Source organism: Perissodus microlepis, chromosome 7 (assembly GCF_051167445.1).
Source record: "Perissodus microlepis isolate ML-2025 ecotype Zambia chromosome 7, ASM5116744v1, whole genome shotgun sequence".
NCBI lineage: Eukaryota > Metazoa > Chordata > Actinopteri > Cichliformes > Cichlidae > Perissodus > Perissodus microlepis.
In genome coordinates this window covers 53004418-53030399 of record NC_140467.1, presented here as the reverse complement: position 1 = coordinate 53030399, position 25982 = coordinate 53004418, and the positions used below count along the sequence as shown (strand labels likewise).

Here is a 25982-nt window from a genome sequence, read left to right as displayed (position 1 = left end):
TGCAGGATGTGCTCTGCAAACATTTAGATGCTTCAGGACTGTACAGTAGAACTCCAATGTGATATGGAACAGATTTGATATGGGACTCTGTAACTGTTAATAAAGCAGCGAGCATGCTCCTTTGTATTGATCACCATCTTGGGTCTTTGACAATGTGAACTCTTCTACTGAAAATTCTTGTTTCAGATGTGGTTTTTGCTTTAAATTGCCAGGGTCACAAAACTTGATGATTTGAGTTTTGAAAAGCACAACCAGGAACATAGATTATGTGAATCTTTACTTTTTTTTTTTTTTTTTTACAATAAACAAAAGTATGCCATCAGAATAAGAATGATGAACTAATAACTAAAGATTTTCTTTAATGTTTTTAATCATGTCTCTCTTATTATATCTTTCCAATTTAAGCTCAAATATTTTGTAAGTGCAGTGCTTACAAGGGGTGTATAAACTGATGCGTGCCAAATTCTTAACCTTTTAACATGTCCACAGCCTTTTCCACCATCCGGACCTCCTGCTGTCACCCAGTAAAGGCAAAGCAGAGCCAGATGTCACCCACAGAACGTCTCCTCTTCTATCAGACCAGCTAAAAAGTGTCAGAAGACCTAATCAATCAACAGTCCACAAAAGGGCATTGTATCCATTAAATGATCATTCATCGGGAACAGGAAGCTCCGTGGACACCCCTTCAGCTGCTGGGAGCTGGAGGTGTGTTTCTGATTGTTGAGGATGTGTTTTTGTTTTGTTTAGTACAACTGTAAGTGATTTACAGAGATCTTCTCCAACAGGTGTGCATCTCCTCCAGAGTGTGAACAGTCTGTTCTTCAGATCAGACACCAGGAGCAGAGTGCTGGCCACCAGGAAGCTAGTCACAGAGAAGGATCCTGTGCCCTGACACCCATGATGAGGGCCCTGATAGAGCTGGAGGAGACTAAAGCCACAGATACCCGGGCCCCCTGTAAGAACAGCTCCACCAACCATAGTATGACTCTCACTCACACGTTTACAAAGGCCACTTTATACTGAGGGACTGTCTGAAATTCTAAGCAGCTAACCATGAAAAAAAAAGTTCCTCAGTCCTGTAGCTCAAATCAGAAAGAGTGACTCCTGGAAAACAAGCTAATTGAGAAAAAATGAGAAATTATACAGCTGCTATATAGTCCAACATGTCAAACGAAGATTTGTGGCCAAACAGTTAGGTCAGACCTCAGTGTTGGTTTTACAAAAACAGCTACAATTAAAAGGGGGTTACTTACTGTAATCATTCCTCTATGTAGTACACTTTCAGTACATGTGACAGGGGGAATGTTTTTTTCTTTTCCCATCTCCAGGCTGAATATGTTCACGTGTTTTGATATGGATGTTTATTTCATTTGTGGTGATTCACATTAAGTTCCAGGATTTTATTCTTTACTTTCAGGTCTTCTGTAGTCACTTGTCATTTCTTGCTTTTCTGTCTGGAGATGGCTCAGCTTATACCTTATTACACATCCTGTTGTTAAATCTTATACTGGATGCACCTTTTAAGCTGCTCTTGGATTATATTATGTTTTTGTCTCTGCAGGGGTCAGTAGCCAGAGAACCACTGTTGGGTTTGTGGACAGGAGATACAAAGAGCCAATTCAGGAGCGCGCTGGGCTTCTTCACAGAGAGAAGGAGTTGGTTAAACCTCGAGGAGTTGTGGCTGGAGCTGAACATGGAGGATCGAAAAGTCGCAGTGGAGCAGAAAGAGCTGCTGCTCTGCTAAGAGCTCAGAGGAGTCTGTCTCCAGAGGGCCACAGATCCTCCTCACTGCCTCCTCCAGCACACCGAAGCATACCCACAGCTACACCCAGTAAGAGCTTCCAGTCATTCTACCTCCATTTAGGGGTGACGGTGGCTCAGGTTGTAGAGCAGGTCACCTACTAAATGGAAGGTTCAACCCCCGTCTACTCCAGTCTGCATGCCAAATAGCCTTGGGCAAGATAAGAACCCCAAGTTGCTCTCCGATTCATCCATTGGAGTATAATTCTGTGTGAATGTTAGATAGAAAGCACTTACATAGAAAAACATATATGAATCAGGCAAGTTGTATTTAATGAGTGCTCAGAGTAGAAAACAGCAAATATAAGAACAGTTACCATTTAAAGAGGAATCAAAAAATGAGTAAAATCGAGTGTCTTGTTTAATTTTTTTTGGTATGACTTAAGATGTATATACTGTGTCTGAAATTTATGGTAGCAATCAGATGGCTTAGTTGCCTTTGTTTTCTGTATTGGCTTCACTACTTGCTGCTATAATTGGTTGACTGGTATTGCGATTACTGTAATAAGTTGTACACTGCTGGAGTCCACTGTTTGTCTGTAATTTGAATTACTTTGATTAATTGGAAACACAAAACACAAAGACATTGTTGTTGGCTCTGTCTCCTGTGACACACTCAGTGTGATAGTGTTAATAGGGCTGTGTGAGCTTTACTTAGTGATATGCTCTTTTCTTCCATTCAGCAAAGAGGGAAATGTTACTCATGCCTCTGTCTGCGAAATCCAGCCCTAAACGCAGCCCGACTGAAAATTACTCCACTGCTTTTGGTCACCCAATGCCAAGAGAGGAATACCTTCTCCACAGGTAAGAAACATACATCACATTACCTTGTATTGTTGCGGAAGTTCTCCGTAAGCTGTGTTTGAACAGCATTAACATTACAGGGAGAGGGGGAATTAAGTATTCACTGTGCTTCACAATATTTTAACTAGTGATTCTTTATTTTAAACCATCTAGAAATAACATAATATGAGCTCTCCCATATGGGCACGTTTTTACATGACCTGAACTTTCTTTATGTGCCAAAATTGATGCCACAAAAAGAGCACAACAAAATAATTTAAAAAAGATCTCAATAAATCAAAACCTAAATAAAAACAATAAAATAAGTTATTCTGCATCTGTCCTCATGTCAGTGGAGTTGAAACAGATATTAGGGAAAGTGTTCTGCCTGTGCAGTAAGCTGTACTGAGGGTACACACAGTTTATTTTCTATATCCATTCATTATACATTCACTACCCGCCTTTAAGGTCTGATGTCATTAGCTGTTTCTGGGTCCAAACTCCTCTTCAGTTCCCAAACTCAAACAAATACTGTGGCATCACCGAGTTAAAAACTGTCGAAATTCTTTCATCTTTAATAAAATGATCAGTGTGGCAGCTCTACTAGGTGTAACAATAAAGTGTAACATCCAGGCGTCCATGAAAACAGGATTTCTAAAGTTTAAAAGAGTTAGAAGTTAGCAGGGAGTTAGCTTGCTAGTTTCTATTTAAAGATGATATACCATATTCTGACTGAAGGATTTCAGAAAAATTAAAACATAAAGCTCTACTATCACTTTGGACATAAATGAAGACAGAAAACTAAACAGCAGTGATGATTGTAGGGGTACTGAAGTTGGGGCTAGCTGGCATATGCTATGGTTAGGATGATATAAATACATTAGCACAGTAAAGCTGGAGGATGAACACTATTTCCCCCTCATTAGAAAGTAACGTGAGGGTCCCCGATGGTTAGAGACAAATGCAATCACATGGCAGATAAAAGACGCTGAAAACGGGCCAAACTGAGATAATCCATTCACAATATGAAGTTAGTCATGTGAGGCCAACAGTGATCGCTGACTGTTCAGATTAAGCAGAACAAGATACAAAGCATTAAAACGTGTTAAAAAGACAACAGCCTTTATAATCCCAGTGTAGTTTGGACCCCGAAGCAGGGTTCATATGTCATCACTTAACAACTGGATAGCCACAGTGATTCTCTGACACTTTCCTCTGGGAAGTAATATGGATGTATTTTACAGCCTGTAGGTCAATATTCAGGCCACAGAAAAGTCCCATTGCAGTAACCTGTCTGGTGTTGCACCATTTTTCTCAAGTAGTGCAGTCCCTGTACATTTCTTTGTGCTACTCGGATTAATATGACTATCATTCGAAATGTTCTGAAGCCAGGTACAGTCATAATGTGGTCTGGGAAGCAAGTGCAAGATCTGTATGAAACACATCAAACTACACTCAATATGTTCCCTTTGGGTCCTAAATTGAGCTCACCAAACCAAATGATAGTTGGAATATTGGAAATACAATTTTCACTGCTATTACACAGTGGCAGGCTAAAAAAAAAAGAAAACAAAAAAACCAACAAAGCCAAATGCTCGGGTATCTCAGCTTGGAGTTAGCTTGGAGAGAGATGTGTCAAAGATTTTGGTGTGGGTGAGCTACCGTCGAGAAATATTAGCAGTGGAGCTCTGGCATCTATTAGTGAACATTATTAGTTGCACCATATCACAGAGGACAGAGTAGCCCTCGCGTCATATATTTGTCGTAAACACTGCCTGCTGAGATTTACCACCAGGTGTCATCCCACTGCTCCCTACACACATTAAAACCTTGTAAAGAGTGTCACACAGAACACAGGTTTGTTCAAAGTCAGTTAGAGCATGAAATGAAATATAAACACCTCACTGCTTCATCACATAAGCCCCTGAACAGCAGCTGTCACACTTGTTTTTTGTTGAATTAAAACCTCATTGTGTGCTGTCTACAGGCCTGACGGACAAGTTGACAAGAGACGTCACTCATTCCACAGCAGCAGTCCCAAGAAAAGACTCCAGTTTACATCAACAGGCAGAGAAGATGGTAACATATTTATACGTACAGATACAGTTTTTTTTTTTTTTTTTTTTTTTTTTTTAGAAAATTCAGTTAAGTACTGCTTTTTTGTTGTTTGACCAGATTTATTGCATTGTTTTGGTGCTGTACTCCTACCATAAACCAGTTTAAATGATACTGAATAACAGGGTGATTATTTAAACTTCTTATCTTTTAATGTAAGAATGGATGGATGATGACTCTTTTAATATGCGATGTAACAATAAAACCTGATGCCTGATTGATTTGAATTGATTTTCCGTTGGGCATTATTTATTTTAATGTTTTGCTTTAGAGTGCGAGAAGGTACATTATAATTAATTTGTTATATTAATTACACTAATCTTCAGTACTTCTGCTATTGCTGTAGTAACACTTCAGTAACTTTCTTCTTCTTCTTCTTCTTTTTTTTTTTTTTTTTTTGCACAAATAGCAGACAGTAGATCTAAAACAGTGACCAGTGAGTGTATTTACTGGGAGCATATTAATACTATCTTTTTTTCCTCTCTCTGCCAGAGTCCTCTGGTGGTGAAACCCCACAGGATGAAAACTCCCAGCTGGGTTGGGAGGACCAGGGAGGCTTTAGTGGACCTGACCCGCAGGACCCCTGTGAAGACTCAGCCTCACTTCACAGAATCCAGTCACTGGCGGAGGCTGAGAAACTGTTTGACGAGTTGACGCAGGAGAAACAGCAGGTGAGTGTTCAAAGGCATGTCACAATATGCAGTAGTATCTGCTTTTTTATCAAATCAATGTATGTATGTAAGTGGCACACTGGTGTCTTTTTAAAAATGGTGTAAAAAGGTAAACATGCGTGTGAAGTTTTCTGATTAGTCTGTAGGTGTGGGGGGGCTAGTGACTGGTATTTCTCAGTGTTAGCCCATTAATGAACTGGTAACTAGTTAAGGGTGCACTTGGTTTTACCCTAAGATAATTTAGTCTCCCTGCCTCTAGATTGATGGTTATTAACAAAAAACAAACAAACACATGAGCGTAGTAACATTCCAAAATTTAGCTTCCCTTATAAGCTGTTGGGACATGGCAAACATTGATATTAACAGCCTTTATCTCGCCACTCTACAACAAAGAGTACATGGGGGAACCCACCCAGCACTGGGAGAACATGAAAACTCCACATAGAAAGTTCCCAGCAAGCCAGTGGATTCAAATCAGGACTTTCTTGCTGTCAAGCAACAGTGCTAACCACTGTGCCACCCTGTTTGCTGTCCAATTAACTAGAACACCTGTCCTTCTGTTTTGGTATTAGGATTTACTCTTCCTCTCATTTTGGGCAGACTTTGTACTTTATTGATTTGTTATAACAGCTTGTGATACAAGTGCCCTGTTTTTAACTTTTTCTTAATATCTCTTTGATACACTTCCAAGTCATAGTGATTGTTTCATCACATTCTGCTTGTAATTACAAAAGGAAATTTGAAATTAATTTAAGTTACCTTTTAGTTACCTTTAAAGACCCTTGCATCTCTTGACACATAGGCCAGGATTCATTGTTTTTACAGAGCTGCTAAAGGACTTGTATCTCTTCCCCCCCCCCACCTTGCTGACATGGGAATATTACTCTGCGTTACACATGAGTCCATTGAATGTGTTTCATGTGAGGGGTATTTAATTAATATCATTATTTTTGGTCATAAATGATTAACCTCTGAATGTGTGATGTACAGATTGAGGCAGCTTTGAGCCGGATGCCTGGTGCAGGTGGCAGAGTGAGCCTACAGACCAGGTTAGATGAGGTAAGGCTCCACGGAAACCATCCAAATATTTATTATTATGTTTCTAGGATTTATTTATGGTGGTTGTTGTTAAGCAGATGGTGTTTAGATTCTTTATTACAATCCTTTTACTAACAAAATTTTGCAACCTGTCACTAGTTCTTAAATTTGAACATTTGTGTAATGCAAATTACATGATTTGAGGGGTTGTTTTTTTTTTTTTTAGGTTGTGGTTAAAGAGAGTGTTTTCACAGTTTATGAGTTTAAAAGGCTAGGCTTACAATGTAAATCTGTGGATACCAGTCTACCACTTTGGTGCAGATAGAAATAGTTCAGATAGGGCTGTGCGATATGACCAAAATCTCATATCCCGATATAAGAATTCTATCGTCCTGATAACGATATAAATCACAAAAATGTAACATTTTCTGTAAATTCTGTGAATCTCGGGCAGCTCGTCTTGCGGGAAGTGTTTCCAGCTGCGCGTCATGTAGCTGGAGTCGAGTGTTTTAACAGATGCATGAAACTATACATTTTTAGACATAAGTTGTAACGGCTGCCGTTTTCTTTGTGAGTATTTATTACACGGCGTGCTGCGGGGAAAAGCCTGTTCTAACATTTGAGTCTAAGGTTTATTTTTTAGCACCTGGCGGTTCTTTTTTACTTCTCATCCGTAAATAATCTGCTCTTTCACGTGATTCAGTTTATTTTGAAAAGTCTCAACAGGATCTTGAGCTTTATTGTGAAAGGTTTATGTGGAACATAAACAAGCGGACACGCGATGGTGTTACCGTCGTTGTTGCTAACCAAAACGCATAAAAACAGGCGCTTGTCCGTCCGTAGTGTGGTTATATAAAATATAAGAGAAAGCGAGAACTTTAAGAAATTAATATAGCCGCTACAGTGACCATCAAAACGATGAAAAAATATTGCCGTAAACAGTTTATTTTGCAACACCACGAAACAAACGATAGCGTAAAATGAAACGATAGACGTTTTTATATCGTCATCCGATATATATCGTTATATCGAACAGCCCTAACTTCAGCCAGCTTATTGATACATTTTAGATTTAGCCACCAACTGATAAATGTTGTTCAATACTTTGTCTGTGAAGGTTCTCAGTCATCCAGGTCATCGTAGTCAAAGGAGCTTGCAAAGAAAAGCGTCTGGACTTCTTTAAGTTACTTGAAGACGTTTCACCTCTCATCCGAGAAGCTTCTTCAGTTCTAAGGTCAAATGGTGGAGAGTCCCAGATATAAACCTAGTGGGAGTATCCCCCCACAGAGGGACAAAAGGACCCCCTGATGATCCTCTAATCGCCTGAGCCAAGGTGTGAAACTGGGTGTGGGTCCCAATCAGCCAGAGTTTCGGGTGTGTTCATTGTGAAACCTGGCCCCACCTTATCATGCGAATTCCTGAGGTCAGATGGCCCAGGATGTGAGTGGGCGTTAAGGCGTCTGGGAAGGGATCTCAAAACTGGATTATAGATGGCAGAGAGTTGGTGTCGTAAACCCCCGCCTCTGTTCAAAGATGGTCGCTCACAGTGGACATAGATGGCTTCTTTCACTCCTCTTTCAAACCATCTGTCCTCTCTGTCCAAAATGTGAACATTGGCATCCTCGAAAGAGTGTCCTTTATCCTTAAGATGCAGATGGACTGCTGAGTCTTGTCCTGTGGAGGTGGCTCTTCTGTGTTGTGCCATGCGCTTGTGAAGTGGCTGTTTGGTCTCTCCAATGTAGAGGTCTGGGCATTTCTCGCTGCACTGTACAGCATACACCACATTGTTAAGTCTGTGTTTTGGCGTTTTGTCTTTCGGGTGAACCAGTTTTTGTCTGAGCGTGTTGCTGGGTCTGAAATGCACCGGGATGTCATGCTTGGAGAAAACTCTCCTAAGTTTTTCTGATACACCGGCTACATAGGGGATGACAATGTTGTCTGTCCTTCTTATCCTCCCTCGCTGGTGTCTGGTCTTCTTTTCTGTGCCTCTTTGCTGCCTCAGCAGCGCAAGCATGACATCCCGGTGCATTTCAGACCCAGCAACACGCTCAGACAAAAACTGGTTCACCCGAAAGACAAAACGCCAAAACACAGACTTAACAATGTGGTGTATGCTGTACAGTGCAGCGAGGAATGCCCAGACCTCTACATTGGAGAGACCAAACAGCCACTTCACAAGCGCATGGCACAACACAGAAGAGCCACCTCCACAGGACAAGACTCAGCAGTCCATCTGCATCTCAAGGATAAAGGACACTCTTTCGAGGATGCCAATGTTCACATTTTGGACAGAGAGGACAGATGGTTTGAAAGAGGAGTGAAAGAAGCCATCTATGTCCACTGTGAGCGACCATCTTTGAACAGAGGCGGGGGTTTACGACACCAACTCTCTGCCATCTATAATCCAGTTTTCAGATCCCTTCCCAGACGCCTTAACGCCCACTCACATCCTGGGCCATCTGACCTCAGGAATTCGCATGATAAGGTGGGGCCAGGTTTCACAATGAACATACCCGAAACTCTGGCTGATTGGGACCCACACCCAGTTTCACACCTTGGCTCAGGCGATTAGAGGATCATCAGGGGGTCCTTTTGTCCCTCTGTGGGGGGATACTCCCACTAGGTTTATATCTGGGACTCTCCACCATTTGACCTTAGAACTGAAGAAGCTTCTCGGATGAGAGGTGAAACGTCTTCAAGTAACTTAAAGAAGTCCAGACGCTTTTCTTTGCAAGCTCCTTTGACTGTTCAATACTTTGTTTTTTTTATTTAAAAAAATAAAGACCCAGAAAACATTGCCATCAGTCTGAACTGTGTCGTATGCAGGGCTTTTTAACAAACGTTAACATACTGACACTTTAAATAAAGTAGTAGTATGATAGTATGCTTTGTTAGCATTTCGCTCAAAGCTTACCACTGTGATTAGGTAGAGACTCTGAGCTGCTGTCAACCTTGTTCAGTAGATTCTGTTTTGTGGACCAAACTAAATGCATTAGCTAATTAGAATCATTGGTTCTACTGTAGGGCTGTTCGATATAACGATATGTTTCGGATGACGATATGAAAATGTCTATCATTTCATATTACACGATCGTTTGTTTTGTGGTGTCACAAACTGTTTATGGCAATATTTTTTCATTGTTTTGATGGTCACTGTAGTGGGTTTATTAATTTTTTAAAGTTCTATCTTTCTCTTATATTTAAAATAACCACACTACAGATGGAAAAGCGACGGTTTTTATGCTTTGTCGTTAGCAACCACAATGGTAAAACATTGTGTGGCTCCGCCGTCTGCTTGTTTATTTTCCACATAAACCTTTCACAATAAAGCTGAAGCTCCTGTTGAGGTTTTTTGAAATAAACTGAACATGACCTGACAAAATACATTTATTCTCAAACATCAAATTTTATAATATGCATCAAACAAATTACCTCAAATAAAAACATGAAGTAACTCTAAATGGCACTTACAGTCACCACGTGGATCCTATCCACCTCGGAAATGTGGGTACCGAGGAATTTAAAGGAGGACACCCTCTCCACGTAGTCACTAGGGCTGGGTATCGTCACTGATTTCTAGAATCGATTCGATTCCGATTCAATTCGATTTGATTTGAATCTGGGAAATTTTGCCTCAGACAGTCAGAAATATTATAATTCAGATCAGTACATTTACATATTTTTGTATCTATAAAAAGGAAGCTGACACTCGCAAGACTTTATCAAAGGTGTAAGCATCACAGCAGATCCCTTTGTGTCAAAATAGCTGAAGATAAAACACAGAAAAACATGAAGGTGGTTTTCCTGGCCTGGGATTTTATAAAAATATTCTGCAGTACATCAAAAATGAAAGAAAACCGTTAATCAACTTATGAACATTATCTCTGAAGTTCCAGCAGTTTTATTAGAGGCATGGCTAAGCGTTTTGCATTTTGTATAATTTTAAAAAGTTTAAATTTGTTCAGTATTGAACGGCAGAAATTAGGTTTTCTTTTCGGAAGTATGTAAAAGGAAAAAAAACAGCGACCGACAGCGCTGTAAACAACGGTAGACTTGTGCGTAACAAGCAAGCGAATAATGCAGAAAACAGATTTTTAGACAGGAAACTGTTCTTGAAGTAGAGAGATAGAGCTGTGCATGAAGTGTGATTTTATTGTGGTGGAAGCAAAACAGCAAAAGTCAGAGGGAGTCCAAGAAGATGTTTATGTGAAGCGTAGTTTGGATCTTCTTTTGCTGCTGGTTCGCTCAGTATTGTTTGGAGAGAGATAAAACTAACAGCTTTAGAATCAGCGCAAAAAGGGCGTAAACACAAAGCGCGGACCCGCCGAAACATCAGAATCAGCGAGCTGTCGGCTTTCAGCCCCGACCGTGCCCGTGCCGTCGGGTGAGAAAGGCGACATCTCACTGATTCTGATCCGCGGGTCCGCGCTGTGTGTTTACGTCTTTGTGCAGAAGCCGTGTACCTGCTCTCATTTACTGTTTTAAATGTTTGGTGGTTGTCGAAATTTTGTGACGTTTCACCTGAGATTCTGGCATTTTGGGAAAAATACATTTATATAAAAAAAATCGATTCAGGATTATAATGAATCGATATCACGTTATCCAAGCCAGAATCGATTTTAATCGATGAATCGATTATTAAAACCCACCCCTAGTAGTTACCTTTTATGGAGAGGGGAGGGGGATCAGTTAAAATAGTTAAAAATTTCTGCTGGGACCTCCCAGACAGGTCAACATCCCTAGAGTTAATACAGTTGCTTAAATCAGATACTAATGTATTGAAACTGCTAACTTAATTTTGAAATGGCTGCCACTGAACTTTCTGCTCCACTTCCACCCTCAGGTGGCTTTAGAGAATCGTCTGGAGAGGCTGAACCGTGAGCTGGGATCCATCCGAATGACCCTGAAGAGATTCCACGTCCTCCGTTCCTCGACCAACATATAGCAATGTCTGTCTTCTTACTTTAGTATTGATTCTACAACTTAGTGTCTTGGTTTTATACACAGCACTGATTGTCCTCCCATCTTTTTCTGTGCCATAAGCCCATCTGTACAGTGACTCCACAGCATCTTTTTATACCTCTTACTTATTACTCGGGGATATTTTGTATATGTATGAGAGATATAGCAATTTTTTGGAGTATATTTTTTAGAAAAGCACAGATTTGTACAGTCGTTTACTTTTTTAGCCACAGAAATATCAATATTAATATTCTTTACTTGCCATATTCAGGAGTAGATTTTTAAATCGGCTCATGTTTCAGAGTAAATGTGAACAATCAAAACAAATGTTTCCAGCAAAGTCATTTATCCACTTTGGAACTATCACTGCCTTTCTCTCTTTTTTTTTCTTTTTCTTTTGTTGTGGCTCTTTTGTTTTTTAAGTTTTGAATGTTTTTCCATTTGACATGTGTTAAGGTAATTTTCTTCAATTTGTTGCTTATTTATCTTTTGCTTTGGGCCAAACTTATTGATCTTGAAGGAAATATTTAATTGAGTCAAATCAGGTTTTTTTGTGTGGCTTTTTTGCTTTATGTCTGTAAATTATTTTACAGTAATGGTCCATTCCAAAATCGAGTGAAACCAGCACACACACATTTCCACAGAGTCAAAACTCGAGTCAGCTGTTTTTCAATGATGCTTGTGCATGGAGGTTCTTGCACTGCTTCCTTGTTGTCCTGGTTTTCCTACAATGATATGAACTTCACTGGAAATGTAATATTGTTGCACAATAAATGACGCTTTTTGTTAAAAATAAACCAGTATTTCTCTTTGTTTATGCCTCATCGTGTGCATTGCCTAGTGGCTGTTATTCAGTATTATTTACATAGAGCCCGTTTACAAAATTTATCTCAAGGCACTTTATATTCTCAGGTAAAGAACTTACAATATTAGAGAGAGACTCCCTGTTGATCTCCATTGATCATGCATTTGTTAATGGTGGGGAAAAAGAACTCACTTCTATGAGGAAGTGCTCAGTGTACTGTGGAAAGGCCCCTGGCAACCTAAACCTATAGCAGCATGATACAGCATGATATCATGTGATGCTCAACTGAACTGTAGAACTGTTGGTTCCAATGATTTGTGCCGCTTGTACTGAAAAGTTAAATTTTTCAGAGGCAGGAATCAGCCAATCAAATCAGATTTATTTACTCTAGTCAATCAAATCAGTTTATGATATCCTAAGAGAGTGAGGTAATTGCTCTAGAAGTTTAGTGTCAAAGAGGAGATCCTGGCATTGAGGATTCACTCTGTTTTGTATACAATGAATAACAGGCATTAATTTAAGACTAATGAAAGATCGGTTAGCTTGCCTGATTAGATTGTTGTTGCTAGGATTACTGTATCTACAAAGCACCACCATCCCACAATTAAGCACTGAGGAAATGCCTATATGCCTCCCGAGTTTAACTAGGAGCTTGGTCCACGCCATGGGGGCCTGACAGTCGTATACTCTGTGTGCCATTCATTCTCACATTTGCAGGGTTCCTATGTCCTTTATTTCTGTCCTCCTTTTAATTTTCATCTATTTGCAGCATACTCACAGTGTCTAAACCCTATTCTTACACATCAGCTAAAATTTCATACTGTTAGTGATAAGAAGTGTGGGGACCAAGAAATATGTTGCTTTCCACCTGTGGCACACTTTGTATTTTACCATTTTGTAAAAGTCAAATATAAAATGATGTTCTAATACTGTCTGGATGAGAATACAGGGCTTCATACAAATACCCATATTTTCAAAACTGTGGTGTCCTGGTCCCCTTGTTCTTGGTCGATCTCGTGCCACTCCACTTAAGAAATCCTGGAAACGCCCCTGCTTACTTGAACACTCTTTCAGCAGTAATTTCGCAGCTGGCACAGGTGACCCACTAGAGGACGCCTTTCTCCTCTGTTGCTCTGCAGAAAAATGTCCTGTTCTGTTATTACTATTTACCCGGCATGTTATCAGCAGCCACCGGCAGCACACTGCGCTGCAGCGGAAAGCCCGAACAGGACGGCCGGGTAGTCCGCTGTGGCGTTGACAGCAGCTTTGACAAGCGGAAACACACCGGGGATGAGCGCTGTTTGTGGGGGGAAATCAGCAGAACAAACACCGCTAACACTTCACTGTACAATATATGAAAGATAACGCTGTAAGCCGGCTTGTCTCCTCTGAAAATCCTCTGAAAAGTCCGAAGATGTGCGCGATATGTTGTCTGCAGACAGACCGTGACTGCAGGTGAGCCGCCGATCGCCCTGATGCCGCAGTTGCTGACCGATTGTACGGTGTCACTGCTAATTAACGCTCCTATCTCTCATTAATTCCACTAATGGAGGCGATGCAACGTTTAATTAATTCCCGCATTATTTGTGGCAGCATTGATTTGGGCTGCAGAGGTCAGGTGGTGTCCGTCATAAGCAGTGCAAAACAGCTAAGCAGCATAGTCTACATATATTATGACTGTGGTGTGAGGGGAATGATGTTAGTCTGTCTACTGTGGCAACTTGCGTGACATAAGGGACACCTTTGGAGACACATGTAAAACGTTGTAAGAGCTGCCCCATGGCGGCTGTTGTTGTGTTGTGGGCTGATCTCCTTCCGTCTGCAGTCATTTCGTGCGTCTTTGTGACTATCCTTTTTCTCGATTGCATCTCTTTTTGGTCATTTTGTGTAGGTGCTTTGCATATCATCGTTGTTTAGTGCGTTGTTGTGGTCATTTCCCTCTGTTTTTCTCTGTCTTCTTGTCGTTGTTTTGCAGTTTTTGTCTTCTTCTTCTTCTCTTATTAAATCCGTGATTGATTAGATGGTTTTGTGTTTTTTGTGCTTTGTTTTATGCGTTCTTGTAGGTGTTTAATCTCTGCGACAGTTTGTCGTTTCTTTGCACACCCTTTGCTTCTCATAGCTTTTACCTCTTTGTATTTGTTTTTGGTCTGTGTGTGTGTATATATATAATATATATATTATCTCTGTGTGTATGTTTGTGTCTCTTTTTGCCTCCATGAAGCTTTTTGGAAGCTCTGATTTCTTTGCAGTGTTTTCCTTGGTTATTGTATCTCTATGTGTCTCTTTAACATCTTTTGTTACCTACTTTAATTGCTTTCTGTGTATTTCTCGCTGTTGCATAATTGGGCATTTTTGTCTATTTTCTTGCTAATCAGTGAATTATGATATATCTCTCTTTGGCTGTCTCTCTCTCGCTCACTCACATATACACCTTTACATTACACCTGTGAAAATGGAGAAAAATGGATAGATTAATGGAGGTCAGAGAATGTTTTTTTGGCCATGGCAGCAGCTTAATGGTTTGAAACGTTTTTGGATTTCCAAAAAAGTTTCGAACTATTATGCTGCTGCCATGGACAAAAAAACCACAAACAAATAACCCATCTTCTTGTTATCACTCCTATCAGCAGATCCAATGCCAGATGCATACTGGTTATGGATGTGCTCGTCCGATTTCCTCCCATTTTAGGTTCATTTTGAATGATTTGAGTGTGTTTGTTAGTGTGTGTGTGGCAGGGAGTGAAAGAAGATGGAGCCTCACAGGATTTGATTATCTAGCCAAAATGATTAGGTTTTCTTTAATGAATGCTGTTAGGAAGTAGCCACTGCAGAAAGAATGAGTCATATTATTGATTGCCACTTGCTCCTTCTCCTCCTCCCTCTCTCTCCCTGTCTTGTCGTCCATCTATTCACTCTTCCTTCTCTTTTTCTTTATGTCATCTCTAGATATTCACATTATCACTTCCTTTTTTCTTGTCATTTTCTCCTCCTCTGTTTTAATTTTTCGTTTCTTTTAAAGGATATGCCACATTCCCTCCCTGTCCTATGTCTACAAAGATTTAATGTGAAGTGTCATGTAGCCAGAGTGACAGTTGCATACCAGTAAGGAGGGAAGAGAGTGGCTGGGGAGTCTTGGAAGAAGGGGGAGGCTGGATGGGGGTCTTGTCACGAGATGCCACGTCATCACAGTGTGTGAAATCTATTTTTAGCAGCGTAAACAGAGGGATTCCAGCCCACTGATCATGGCTTTGCAGTCAGGGCTTTGAGGTGGGAGACTGCCAGAGCGTGAGATGCTGGATATGAATGAACGACACCTGTACTAAGCCCTTTTTGTCTGCCTCCACCATCGCTCCCCTCCCATCACCTCGGCCTGTCATAATGAACACTGCACATAAACCAACAATTCTTCTGGCTACTTTTGCAACACTGTTTTGCTTTACATGCATTCACATGCAACATCCTTTATGTTTTCGACTGAAAAATCTGTCTCAGTTTTTTTTCAGCACTACAATCACACAGTGATGAATCTACCATCACTTGCTTCCATTTTTGTGCACACACACTCAAGCCCAGGGATTATATGAGCACACAGTTGGCAATATCCCTGGCTGTTTTGTAACTAACTATGTTGTCTGGCATGGATTTATCAGTTTCTTTGCCTCGCAGAACCATAAAAGTACAAACATAAAGAAACAATCCAAATGCATTTGATTTTTATTACCAGGAACACAGTAAAGTGTTTTGCCAAACAACACTAGAGGCAAGCTGAGGGACAGAAACCAATGAATAAATTGGACATAAAATAATATAGAACCAGTTGCTACTTTATTAACAAATAAACATGTGGTATTATACCATTACAGAAGCCATTTTAGTTTTGATTTTAGTTTTTTTAGTTTACTAAAGTCATGCTGGTGAAATGTGAGGACTTTTACTCAGAACTATTTCTGTATTCTGGTGTTAGTATTTCAACTGACATTAAAAAAAAAAACCCTATTATTACACAGCTGACACAAACACACATATAGGAAATATTCAAAGTAGCCTGACATTGTTAGGGTTTACAGTGAATTGATGGTTCCCTGAACACATCTGAGACCAAGCTGGCGGGCTAGAGAGGGGGGATTGTTCTGGGAATTGAAAGCACTCAGACTAATTAACAGTCCCCCAGCTTTGTTCAGATCTAGTGAGGCGTTATGTCCTCGTTAAATATTCACACAGGTTCAGGGGTACGAATGAGACACAGAAAAATCAATAGATTTTCGATACACTCTGCTACTTAGTTAAGAGTAGTCTCCGTGAATCAGTTTTCTCAAAGCATACAATGAACATTCTGTTTTGCATTTGGCATAAATAAGGATTGCAAGACAGAATTATGGGGTGGCTGTAGCTCAGGTGGTAGAGCAGGTCATCTACTGATCGGAAGGTTGGTGGTTTAATTCCTGGCTCCCCCAGTCTGCATGCCTTGGGCAAGATGCTAACCCCCACTTGCTCTCCAATGCACTGACGAAGCATAGGGTGTGTATTTGTATGGATGAGTGTGGCATATTGTGTAGAGTGCTTTGAGTACTCCAGTAGAGTAGAAAAGCGCTATATAAGAATCAGTCCATTTACCAATTATAGCTGTTTTGTTATATAGATTTAAATTTATTTTTACTGTTCTGTCTTATTTTCCTTTGGCCTTTTATCTCCTTAAATCCTCCTGTTGTAATAAATGCCTGTTACTACTTGGATGAGGTTGTTAGACCAACTAAACACCAAGAAAAATAATTCCCTATCCAAGGTGCCTTGGTGCCTTTAGGGTGATCCTGTGGGTTCCATGATTGTGGATACAAAAGAAGGCTTTTACCACCTGGTGGGACTAGATGAAAAGTTGGAAGTAACATCTGGAGCTGAACAAAAGCAAATGCACAACTGGCAAGAACTGCAGTTCCTCTAGCAGCCACTAGAGGCTGACTCGAAAAGGAAGTTGATTGCCATAGACTCCCATTACACAAATGTCCAACTTTACAGTATTAAAACACATGTTTACAGTCTGGTACAAATGGGTACAAATGCTTTATGGGTAGTTTACTCCTTCATAAAAACTCAGAGTGGGGTGAATTTTCTTTAAAACATAGTTAGGGCATTTATTGCTGACTGTAAATAGTCCCAAAGTCTGCTAGAGCAACTGTGCATCATTGAATTGGACTCCTTTACTGTAAATGGTTTTGCATTCTGGAGCTGTGTAATGGACTATATGACTAACATTAAGGCTTGCTTGTGGTAGAAGTTTGTGCTTCAGTTTTGCTGATTGATTATTTTATTGGCCCTAATCTGCTGATATCTGCTGACAGCAATTTTTTATCCATATGTAGTCACTTCTGGTTTGAAAAACAAAAAACAAAAAACAACTTGGTGGTGGCTAAAAGACAAATGTTGAGTCTGGTCCTGGTGGCTACGTCCATGTTTTATACAATGAATGCATAAATGTCTGGAGAAAATTTCAAGTTGGGAGTATGACATCGTCCAAAATGTGTTGGTATGCTGAAACATTAACAGTTCCATTCACTGGAACTAAGGGCCCAAGCCCAAATCCCCAACTTCAGCATATTAGTTAGCCTCTAAAGCTTGGAGGTGGGTCAAATGCTAATGGCCCTGTACCGAGGTATACCATCCTCTTCCCTTAATCTGTAGGCTTTCAAATCTTAACAGCAACCTTGCACTTCTATTTTCTTTTCTTTTTTAGTGATGTCTGTGATCACCCGGCTACCCCCTCCAGAGCCTTACACTCTCTATCTGCAAGTAAGCCGCAAATCAACTTCTCACTAGTTACTGCTCTCCCTACACTCTCCCACTGTCCTGATGCACATCTGGGAGGGGATAAATGGAAGAGTGCATTCAACGCAGCCCTAAGTCATTTCGAATATCTGGTTATGTTGTCTCACTAATGCCCCCTGTGGTTTTTCAGACACTAGTTAATGATGTATTGAGGGACAACGCCTCCTGGAAAATTGGTTATATTTCAAGGTAGAAAAATGTGAGTTCCACTTACTTCAGTAACCTTTTTTGGTTATATTCTGGCAGGAGACGGGTGAAGACAGAACCAGCAAAGATTCAAGCAGTGAATGAATGGCCCACTTTCGCTAACTTATACCGTCACTTCATTCGGAATTACAGCTAGGTAGCTGCACCACTCACTCACCTCACCTCCACCAAGGACCATTTCTGGTCTCTGAAGCTGAAGCAGCCTTCATTGATTTGAAACATTTGTTCACTTTGGAACCCGTTCTGATTCACCTCGACACCTCAAAACCATTCATAGTGGAAACAGCCTCAGATTCAGGAGTTAGAGCCTTTCTCTCCCAGCGTTCAGGGCCACAAGCCAAGCTACAGCATTCTTCTCACGTCGCCTCACTCTAGCCAAGCGAAATTATGATGTGGGCGACTGAGAGCTGTTTACAGTAAAATTAGCCATTGAGGAATGGTGTCACCTATTAGAAGCAGCCGAACAACCATTTACCATTTGGACTGATCACAAGAACCTAACTTAACTAAGAACCACCAAGAGGCTCACTGACAGCCAAGCCCGTTAGCTTTTTTTTTTTTTTATATTGCATTTTCTCTATTTCTCTACTTCCTATTGCCCAGGCTCCAGAAATGTCAAGCCTGATGCCTTGTCCCGCCAGTTCGCCACCAACAATGACCCACCCGAGACTGCCACCATCCTCCCTGCCACTTTCATGGTGGCTTCGTCTCCTGGGACGTCAATCCACCAGACTCTTCAGGATGAGCCTGACCCAGGTACCAGTCTACCTAATCACTGCTATGTCCCCATTCCAGCCCTTTCAGCAGTCATCCATTGGGTTCACACCACCAAGTAAGTAGGTGTAAGTAGGACTATTTCATTAATCAAGTGTCACCACTTTTGATGGGGAACAGAAAGAGATGTTAAAGACTATGTGGCCGCCTGCTCCATCTATGCATGAAGCAAGAACAGCACTCAAGATTCGATTCAATTCTGTCACCGGCCTGCCTTCCTCCAGGAATTCTTTCAATATTTAATAGGTTTTTCAAGTCAGCCCATTTTATCGCTCTGGACAAACTCCCTTCTGCCTCTGAAACTACCAGGCTCCTGGTTGGTCATATTTTCAGTCTCCACAGTATCCTTGCAAAAATTCTCCCAGACAGGAGTCCTCAATTCACTTCACAGGTCTGGTAGACCTTCTGCACCGTTCTTGGAGCCAAGGTCAGCCTCAGCTCTGGATATCGCCCACAATCCAACAGCCAGACTGAGATGCTCATCCAGGAATTTGAATTTGCCCTCCACTGTGTCACCACACTAAACCCGGTAACCTGCTCTTTGCATCTTCCTTGGGTAGAGTACGCACATAATTCACTTACCTCATCTACAACTGGTCTCTCGACTTTTGAAGCCTCTCTAGGTTATCATCCACCCCTGTTCCTTCAGAATGAGGTTGATCTCGCTGTTACTTCTGTTCAACATCACTTGCAACGCTGTTGTCACATTTGGACTCCGACTCGGGAGGTGCTACTAAAGGCCGTTGTTTGAAAGCACCGCTACGTGGATCGACTAAGAAGACCTGCCCCTAATTTTACTCCAGGAACATTCCCCTCAGGCAATTTTCCAACAGGCTCGCCCCATGCTATATTGGACCCTATGAAATTGAGTCTTTCATCAGTCCTATGGCAGTTAAACTTAAACTCCCTGCATCCATGCGCATAGATCCCATGTTCTACTTTTCCCAAGTCAAGCCGGTGCACTCCAGTCCTCTGTCATCTGTTCTTCACCAGTTTGTCAGCTACCTCATGGTGGTAACCAGGCCTCATTCCATGTTTATGCCATGTGCTTAACTTGATCGCTTTGTGCCTTCAGTAACCTCGTCAAGCCACTGTGTAACTCCTCGGAAGTTAAACGACTCACCTGGCTGCCAGGAGGCTGCCCGCCGTCTTCTCAGGAATATAGGAAAAGCAAGGTCCTAACCACACTCTCCTTCTGTTACTGTGCCTCCAAGTCCGAGATTCCCCACCACGTACTCACGTCTTGTCATTGCTTATCTCTGTGTTTATAATAAAGCTTTTGAAAACCTTAACGCTGTTCTGTTTGTGCCTCCATTTGGTCCACTCCCACGTACTGGCCTCTGGGACTCCTTAACACCTAGTCTCTTTTTATTACATCTGAAATGTAATGCTGATTTGTAGACTTGCTTTAACTTTCTATCTTTATATTAGTAGTTTTGTAATACCTGTGTGCATTGAATGTGCTCTGATTTCCATGCTGCGTGAATTTCTCCTTTAAGCATTTCTTTCAATTGCTTCTGTAGTATTTTATTCGTACTGTTGTGTCGTGTTAATCACTAATGTAACACTTGAAGATTTGTGCTTATGTGAGCACAAAAATAAGCAGAAGTTATATTTATAGAATAACTAGAAACAAGGGGAAAACCAAACTGCACACTACCTCGTACTGCTACTTTGCTCCATTTCATTTTCATTTCGTTTTTTAATCTATTGCATTTTTTATATAGTCTTTTTAACTCTATATAAATTCCACGCAGAGAATAATAATGACATAAAAAACCAATAACATTATTTTCATTCAATGGTGTGACTTGATGCATGCTCAATCATCCAGGTAAGTAAATCCCAAAAGGTTGATTCTGTTCATTTGGACATAGTGTTTTCAGTGGGAGAAACGTTTGTTCACTCAGTCAAGTGGCTTCTTCAGTCTCTGAGACTGAAGCCTCAGAAATTGCAAGTTAACATCATCTCAGATTACAGCCCAGATAAATGCCAAACAGACTTCCAGTAGCAGCCACATCAACTGTTCCGAGGAGACAACGCAAATGAGCCTTTATGATCTAATAGCTGCTAAGACACCACTACTAAGGAAAAGCAACAAATAGAAGAGATTTGTTTGGGCCAAGTAACACAAAGACTGGACATTAAACCAGTGGAAAGCTGTGTTTGGTCTGATGAGTCCAAATTTGAGAGCTTTGGTTCCACCCGCCGTGTCTTTGTGCAACATAGACAAGGTGAACGTATGGTCTCTACATGCATGGTTCCCACTGTGAAGTATTGAGGAGGAGATGTGATGGTGCGGGGGTGCTTTGCTGGTGACAATGATGAAAAAATTGAAGGCACACTGATTCAGCATGGCTACTACAGCATCCTGGTTTGCATTTAGTTGACCCTCATTTATTTTTCAAACTGACAATGACCCCCAAACACAACTCCAGGCTGAGTAAGGGCTATTTGACCAAGAATGAGAGTGATGGAGTGCTGCGTCAGATGGCATGGTAAATGGACTGGTTTTTATATGGCGCTTTTCTACTCTCCTGGAGTACTCAAAGCGCTCTCTACAACACACTGCATTCACCCCATACACACAAGCACTATTATCTATACGGTGAGCGCTTTTCTAACTATCATTCATACTCCGATGAATGCATTGGAGAGCAAGTCGGGGTTAGTATCTTGCCCAAGGATATTTGGCATGCAAACTGGGGGAGCCAGGGATTGAACCACCAACCTTCTGATCAGCAGCTGACCTGCTCTACCTCCTAAGCTACAGCCACTATGGCCTAGCATCCATAGTCACCCAACCTAAACCCAGATGATTTGGGATGAGATGGACCAGAGTGAAGGCAAAAAGGCCAACAAGTGCTGAGCATCTCTGGGAACTCCTGAAAGGCTGCTTAAAACCATTTCAGGTGACTACCTCATGAAGCTCATGGAGAGAATGCCAAGAGAGTACAAAGCAGTAATCAAAGCAAAGGATGGCTATTTTGAAGAATGTAAAATACAACGCATGTTTTGAATTATTTCACGCTTGTTTGTTAACTACATAATTCACGTGTTCATTCATAGTTTTGATGCCTTCAGTGAGAATCTACAATGTAAATCGTCATGAAAATAAAGAAAAACCATTAAATGAGAAGGTGTTTCCAAACCTTTGACTGGTAGTGTATGTCAATAATTTACTGTAGGGCAGGGGTGTCAAACTCCAGGCCTTGAGGGCCGGTGTCCTGCAGGTTTTAGATGTGTCCTTGATCCAACACAGCTGATTCTAATGGCTAAATTACCTCAGCAACATGTCTTGAAGTTCTCCAGAGGCCTGGTAATGAACTTATCATTTGATTCAGGTGTGTTGACCCAGGGTGATATCTAAAACCTGCAGGACACTGGCCCTCGAGGCCTGGAGTTCAACACCCCTGCTGTAGGGTCAATCCATGAAAAATCACTCTGTGATTTTGAACACAGTGGGCTGAAATTTGTTGGTTTGGTCACCTTTTTGTCAGCATTTTTGAACCTTGCTAACTTCTTAACCATAAGTGAGAGCCACATTTAACATTCAGTACTAAAGAAAAATGTATGCAATTTTACATCAACTCCAAGTGTCACTATCTAACGTTAAAGATTTAGATTTTAGGTAACCAATTAAAAGAAACTACTTTCTAAACCCTGGTTATGGCCCTGCTTCTGTTGTCCAATGTTGGCAACTCTGTGTGAACTCGAGTTTTCTGTTCTTAGCTGATGGGATTGGCACAGGCGTGGCCTTCTGCTGTAGCTCATCTGCTTCAAGATTTACCATGTTGTAGGTTCAGAGATGCTCTTTTGCATACCCCGATTATAACAACTGGTTATTTCAGTTACTCTATAGTCATTCTCCTCTGACCTGTAGCATCACTATTGTATTTTCACTCAGAAAACTGTTGCTAACTGGTCATTTTGTCTTTTTCAGATCGTTCTCTGTATACTCTAGTGATGATTAGATATTTGTGGTAACAAGCAGCTGAACACATGTTCCTAACAAAGTAGCTGATGAGTGTATATGTCTCTGTATATATCCAAAAGGATGTTAACAGTTCAGCTGTTTGTCAGCTGATTAAATGACACTTTTTATGAGATCTTTCATTTCATGAAGTCGTTACAGTTGAACATGGGGCCGCATCTAAAGTTATTTTTTTATATTTAGTCTGTGGCAGTGATTAATATTCTGCCCATAGGAAAAAATTTAGCAGTTTTCAACTTGTGTTTGTTTTGTTTGTAGCTGCAGCCCTGTGCCATTGTTTAAGTGCACTAAACAGCATTGCAAAGACTGACACGAACTAAGCAGAGGCTCAGATGAGTGCTGAGAACACTGATTAGCTCCCCTCCCTCCTCAGGCGGTGATGCATTGCCGTCATTTACGAACACACAGGAAAGCAGAACAATTTGAGAAATGCCACAACTAACTCCAGCTACAGCAGCGCCATCACTTTGATCCCTGGACCCGCATCACCTCCATTTCCCCCATGCCCCCACCTCCTCCCTCTCCTCTGACACCCTCATCTAAAAATAGCTTCTCCTCTTTCATCACCCAGCCATCACGTCAGGGCTGCATTCACTCTCATTTGCTGCCCATGCCTCGTTTTTTTTTTCTCTGCTGTGATATTTTGACAGTGTCAGATGACCACATTAGCTATGGATGAATACATTTGGCGTCAAGGAAAATAAACCTCCAACTAATTGCAGACACAGAAATCACTTTTTAAATAATGTAATATGCAATGCTTTTGCAACTAAGCATTACTCAATACTTTTAATGCTCTGAAACTGGATTGAGGAAGGAAATGGTTTAAAAACAGTCACTTCTCCTCCGTAATGTGATATTTTTGACAGCACTCTCTTTCTTGTGCAATGCTTCTGCATTGTAGGCTCCTTGAAACACACACCTGCTCTCTGAGTCTCATTTCAGCTGTTTCTCATTCACAGGAAGAAAGGTTGAAACCTCCACTGGGGATGAACTGCAGGTCAGTGACACCATCTTCTATCCGTAGTAGTTCTGCAAACCAAACCATCAACTGATGGAGGAAGAGTGATAAAATATCATTTTTGTTAAGTAAAAGGAAGAACAGAACACCAGCCCTACTTACCGTAACCATTCAGCACGCTGTAGAAGTAATTTGCACTAATAAATAGCTTTTAGCTTTAATTTTGTTTTTAAATTTTTAAAAAGGAAAAACAAATGGACACCTCAGGTAGCGGGTTCTTTGAATGGCTACTTGAGGTCACTCCAGTGTATCAATCCTCATAGATTCTCTAGATTCTCATGTTAAAATAAAATTTTCACCTTCATGATGGCTGTACAGTATAGGGAATTTCTGCACACTTACTCCATCCATCTATTGTCTTCCACTTATCCTTTTCAGGATTGTGAGGGGGCTGGAGCCTATCCCAGCTACCAGAATACAGAGCGACAGAGATATATACTAACTTATATTTTTAAATTGTATTAAGGCTTAAAGTTATGGAATATTAAGGGTGTGGACACTTTGAGAGACGGAGAACTGCCCACTAGGTGGGGTCTGTCACATTACCAGCAGCTTCAAGTCACTGAACTACACTACTGAAAACCTATGGATGAGAGGGTGTGCACATTTTGGCAGGCTGTTTCTAGCACTAAGAAAAAATGGATACAATGTAATGTAAATATAAATAAATAAGTGCCTCACAATTGTAATTATGTAATGCTTTAAAGGATATAGTGTTGAAAATGACTCAGCCGAGATAAATGTGAAATATAAATGCAAACAGTCTACTGGTAATGCAGCCATACACATGCTCAAGTGACGTCCACATAAATGCCGTTAGTTGCATCACAGCAACTGACAGTGAGTAGCCACACAGACCTCTTTTTGATGAGTGCAGGATGGGTAGCAGGAGTATCTGGTGAGGAAAGATGTGCTTGACAACATCACAAATTAACAGTCACAATGACAGCAGATGTTCATGTTGGGTTGTGTGTGTGTAAGTGGTGTTTGCTTAGTAGGGGTTGTTTCTGTTAGCGTCTGCTCTGCTGATGCTCAGATAAAGAGTGTGTGTGCAGCGGGCGGAGCACCCATCAACAAGTCATTTCATTCTGAGGATGTGGATCCCTGCAGCTCACAGATAAAATGCGAGGCTGAGAGCAGTGAACCTGCTGCTGGTGTGACTGTACAAGCCTCGAAGCTTGTTTTCAGTTGCCACTGACTGTAAATTAATTTAGGGGTTGGCTTGGCTTTTGAGATCTCCTGTAGTGAAATGTCTCAGGTTGTCTTTCTTCTCCTTCCTCTTGTAAGTTATAGTCTTTGAAATGTCCTTTAAGCCCAAGCAGCAGCTACATAGTCCCCTATAGGTCACTACGAGCTGCAGGTGGAGTATTTTAAACGGAAACCCTCTGAGAAAAGTCATAGATAAATTGGTGTTAACTTGAAGCTCAATGGGAAAAGTGCAAAATAGTTCATAAAATGGAGCGTTAGTGGATGGAAATGTTTATTCAGGCTGGCCAAAAGCCAAACTCAGCCATGGTCTCTGCAGATCAACTTACTCAATGCCAGCTTAGGCAACATCCTGTTGCAAGTAGGGTTACCACACTGTTTAAGCTTCTTTAACATGCACATAGTTGCTAGAGGGGCAGAGCCATTGCGTGGTGGTGGTGGTGGTGGTGGTGGTGGGGGAATTAATAATAATAAAAAAAAAAAAGAAGCTTAGACACTGCTAGCATAATGGACAGGTTTTCTGTGGGGCTCCCACACAAATGCAAAGCTGAGGATGAGGCATCGCCAAATACTAGAAAATATGGTGAAGCATATCTTCCCTTTGGCTTCACCTGCACAACTGCCACGATAGGTCTCCCCGACACAATTGGTTTTCCCTGCGTCGGAAGCACACGCTGGGCTCTCCAAATCACAGACAAACAGTATCCCACATTCTTGATTTTTAGTGGACTAACTACTCCTGACATTTTAGAGATGTTAGCTCTTTATACAGTAAAGTTACTGTGG

General features: G+C 41.1%; 2 protein-coding genes across 8 annotated transcripts in view; both read left to right on the top strand.

Annotated features, from left to right (window-relative positions):
• mphosph9 (M-phase phosphoprotein 9) overlaps positions 1-12182 on the top strand; it is a 32819-nt gene extending 20637 nt beyond the window's left edge. For 2 of the 3 annotated variants that reach the window (XM_084935905.1, XM_084935907.1), the window contains 8 exons: positions 490-705; positions 786-979; positions 1562-1831; positions 2484-2604; positions 4571-4662; positions 5191-5369; positions 6360-6428; positions 11251-12182. In XM_084935905.1, the coding sequence (XP_084792031.1) occupies positions 490-705; positions 786-979; positions 1562-1831; positions 2484-2604; positions 4571-4662; positions 5191-5369; positions 6360-6428; positions 11251-11352 (1243 nt within the window). In that variant the 3' untranslated portion in view covers positions 11353-12182. The remainder of the gene's footprint in view (positions 1-489; positions 706-785; positions 980-1561; positions 1832-2483; positions 2605-4570; positions 4663-5190; positions 5370-6359; positions 6429-11250) is intronic. The other variant, XM_084935906.1, reaches the window with a different exon arrangement.
• Positions 12183-13300: 1118 nt separating this feature from the next.
• Positions 13301-25982, top strand: part of pitpnm2 (phosphatidylinositol transfer protein, membrane-associated 2) — a 67418-nt gene continuing 54736 nt past the window's right edge. For 2 of the 5 annotated variants that reach the window (XM_084935898.1, XM_084935901.1), the window contains exons 1-2: positions 13301-13629; positions 23932-23969. The gene's annotated coding sequence lies outside the window, so the exon portion shown is untranslated. Of the gene's footprint in view, positions 13630-18804; positions 18958-23931; positions 23970-25982 lie in introns of all 5 variants that reach the window. The other 3 variants (XM_084935900.1, XM_084935904.1, XM_084935902.1) reach the window with 3 other exon arrangements.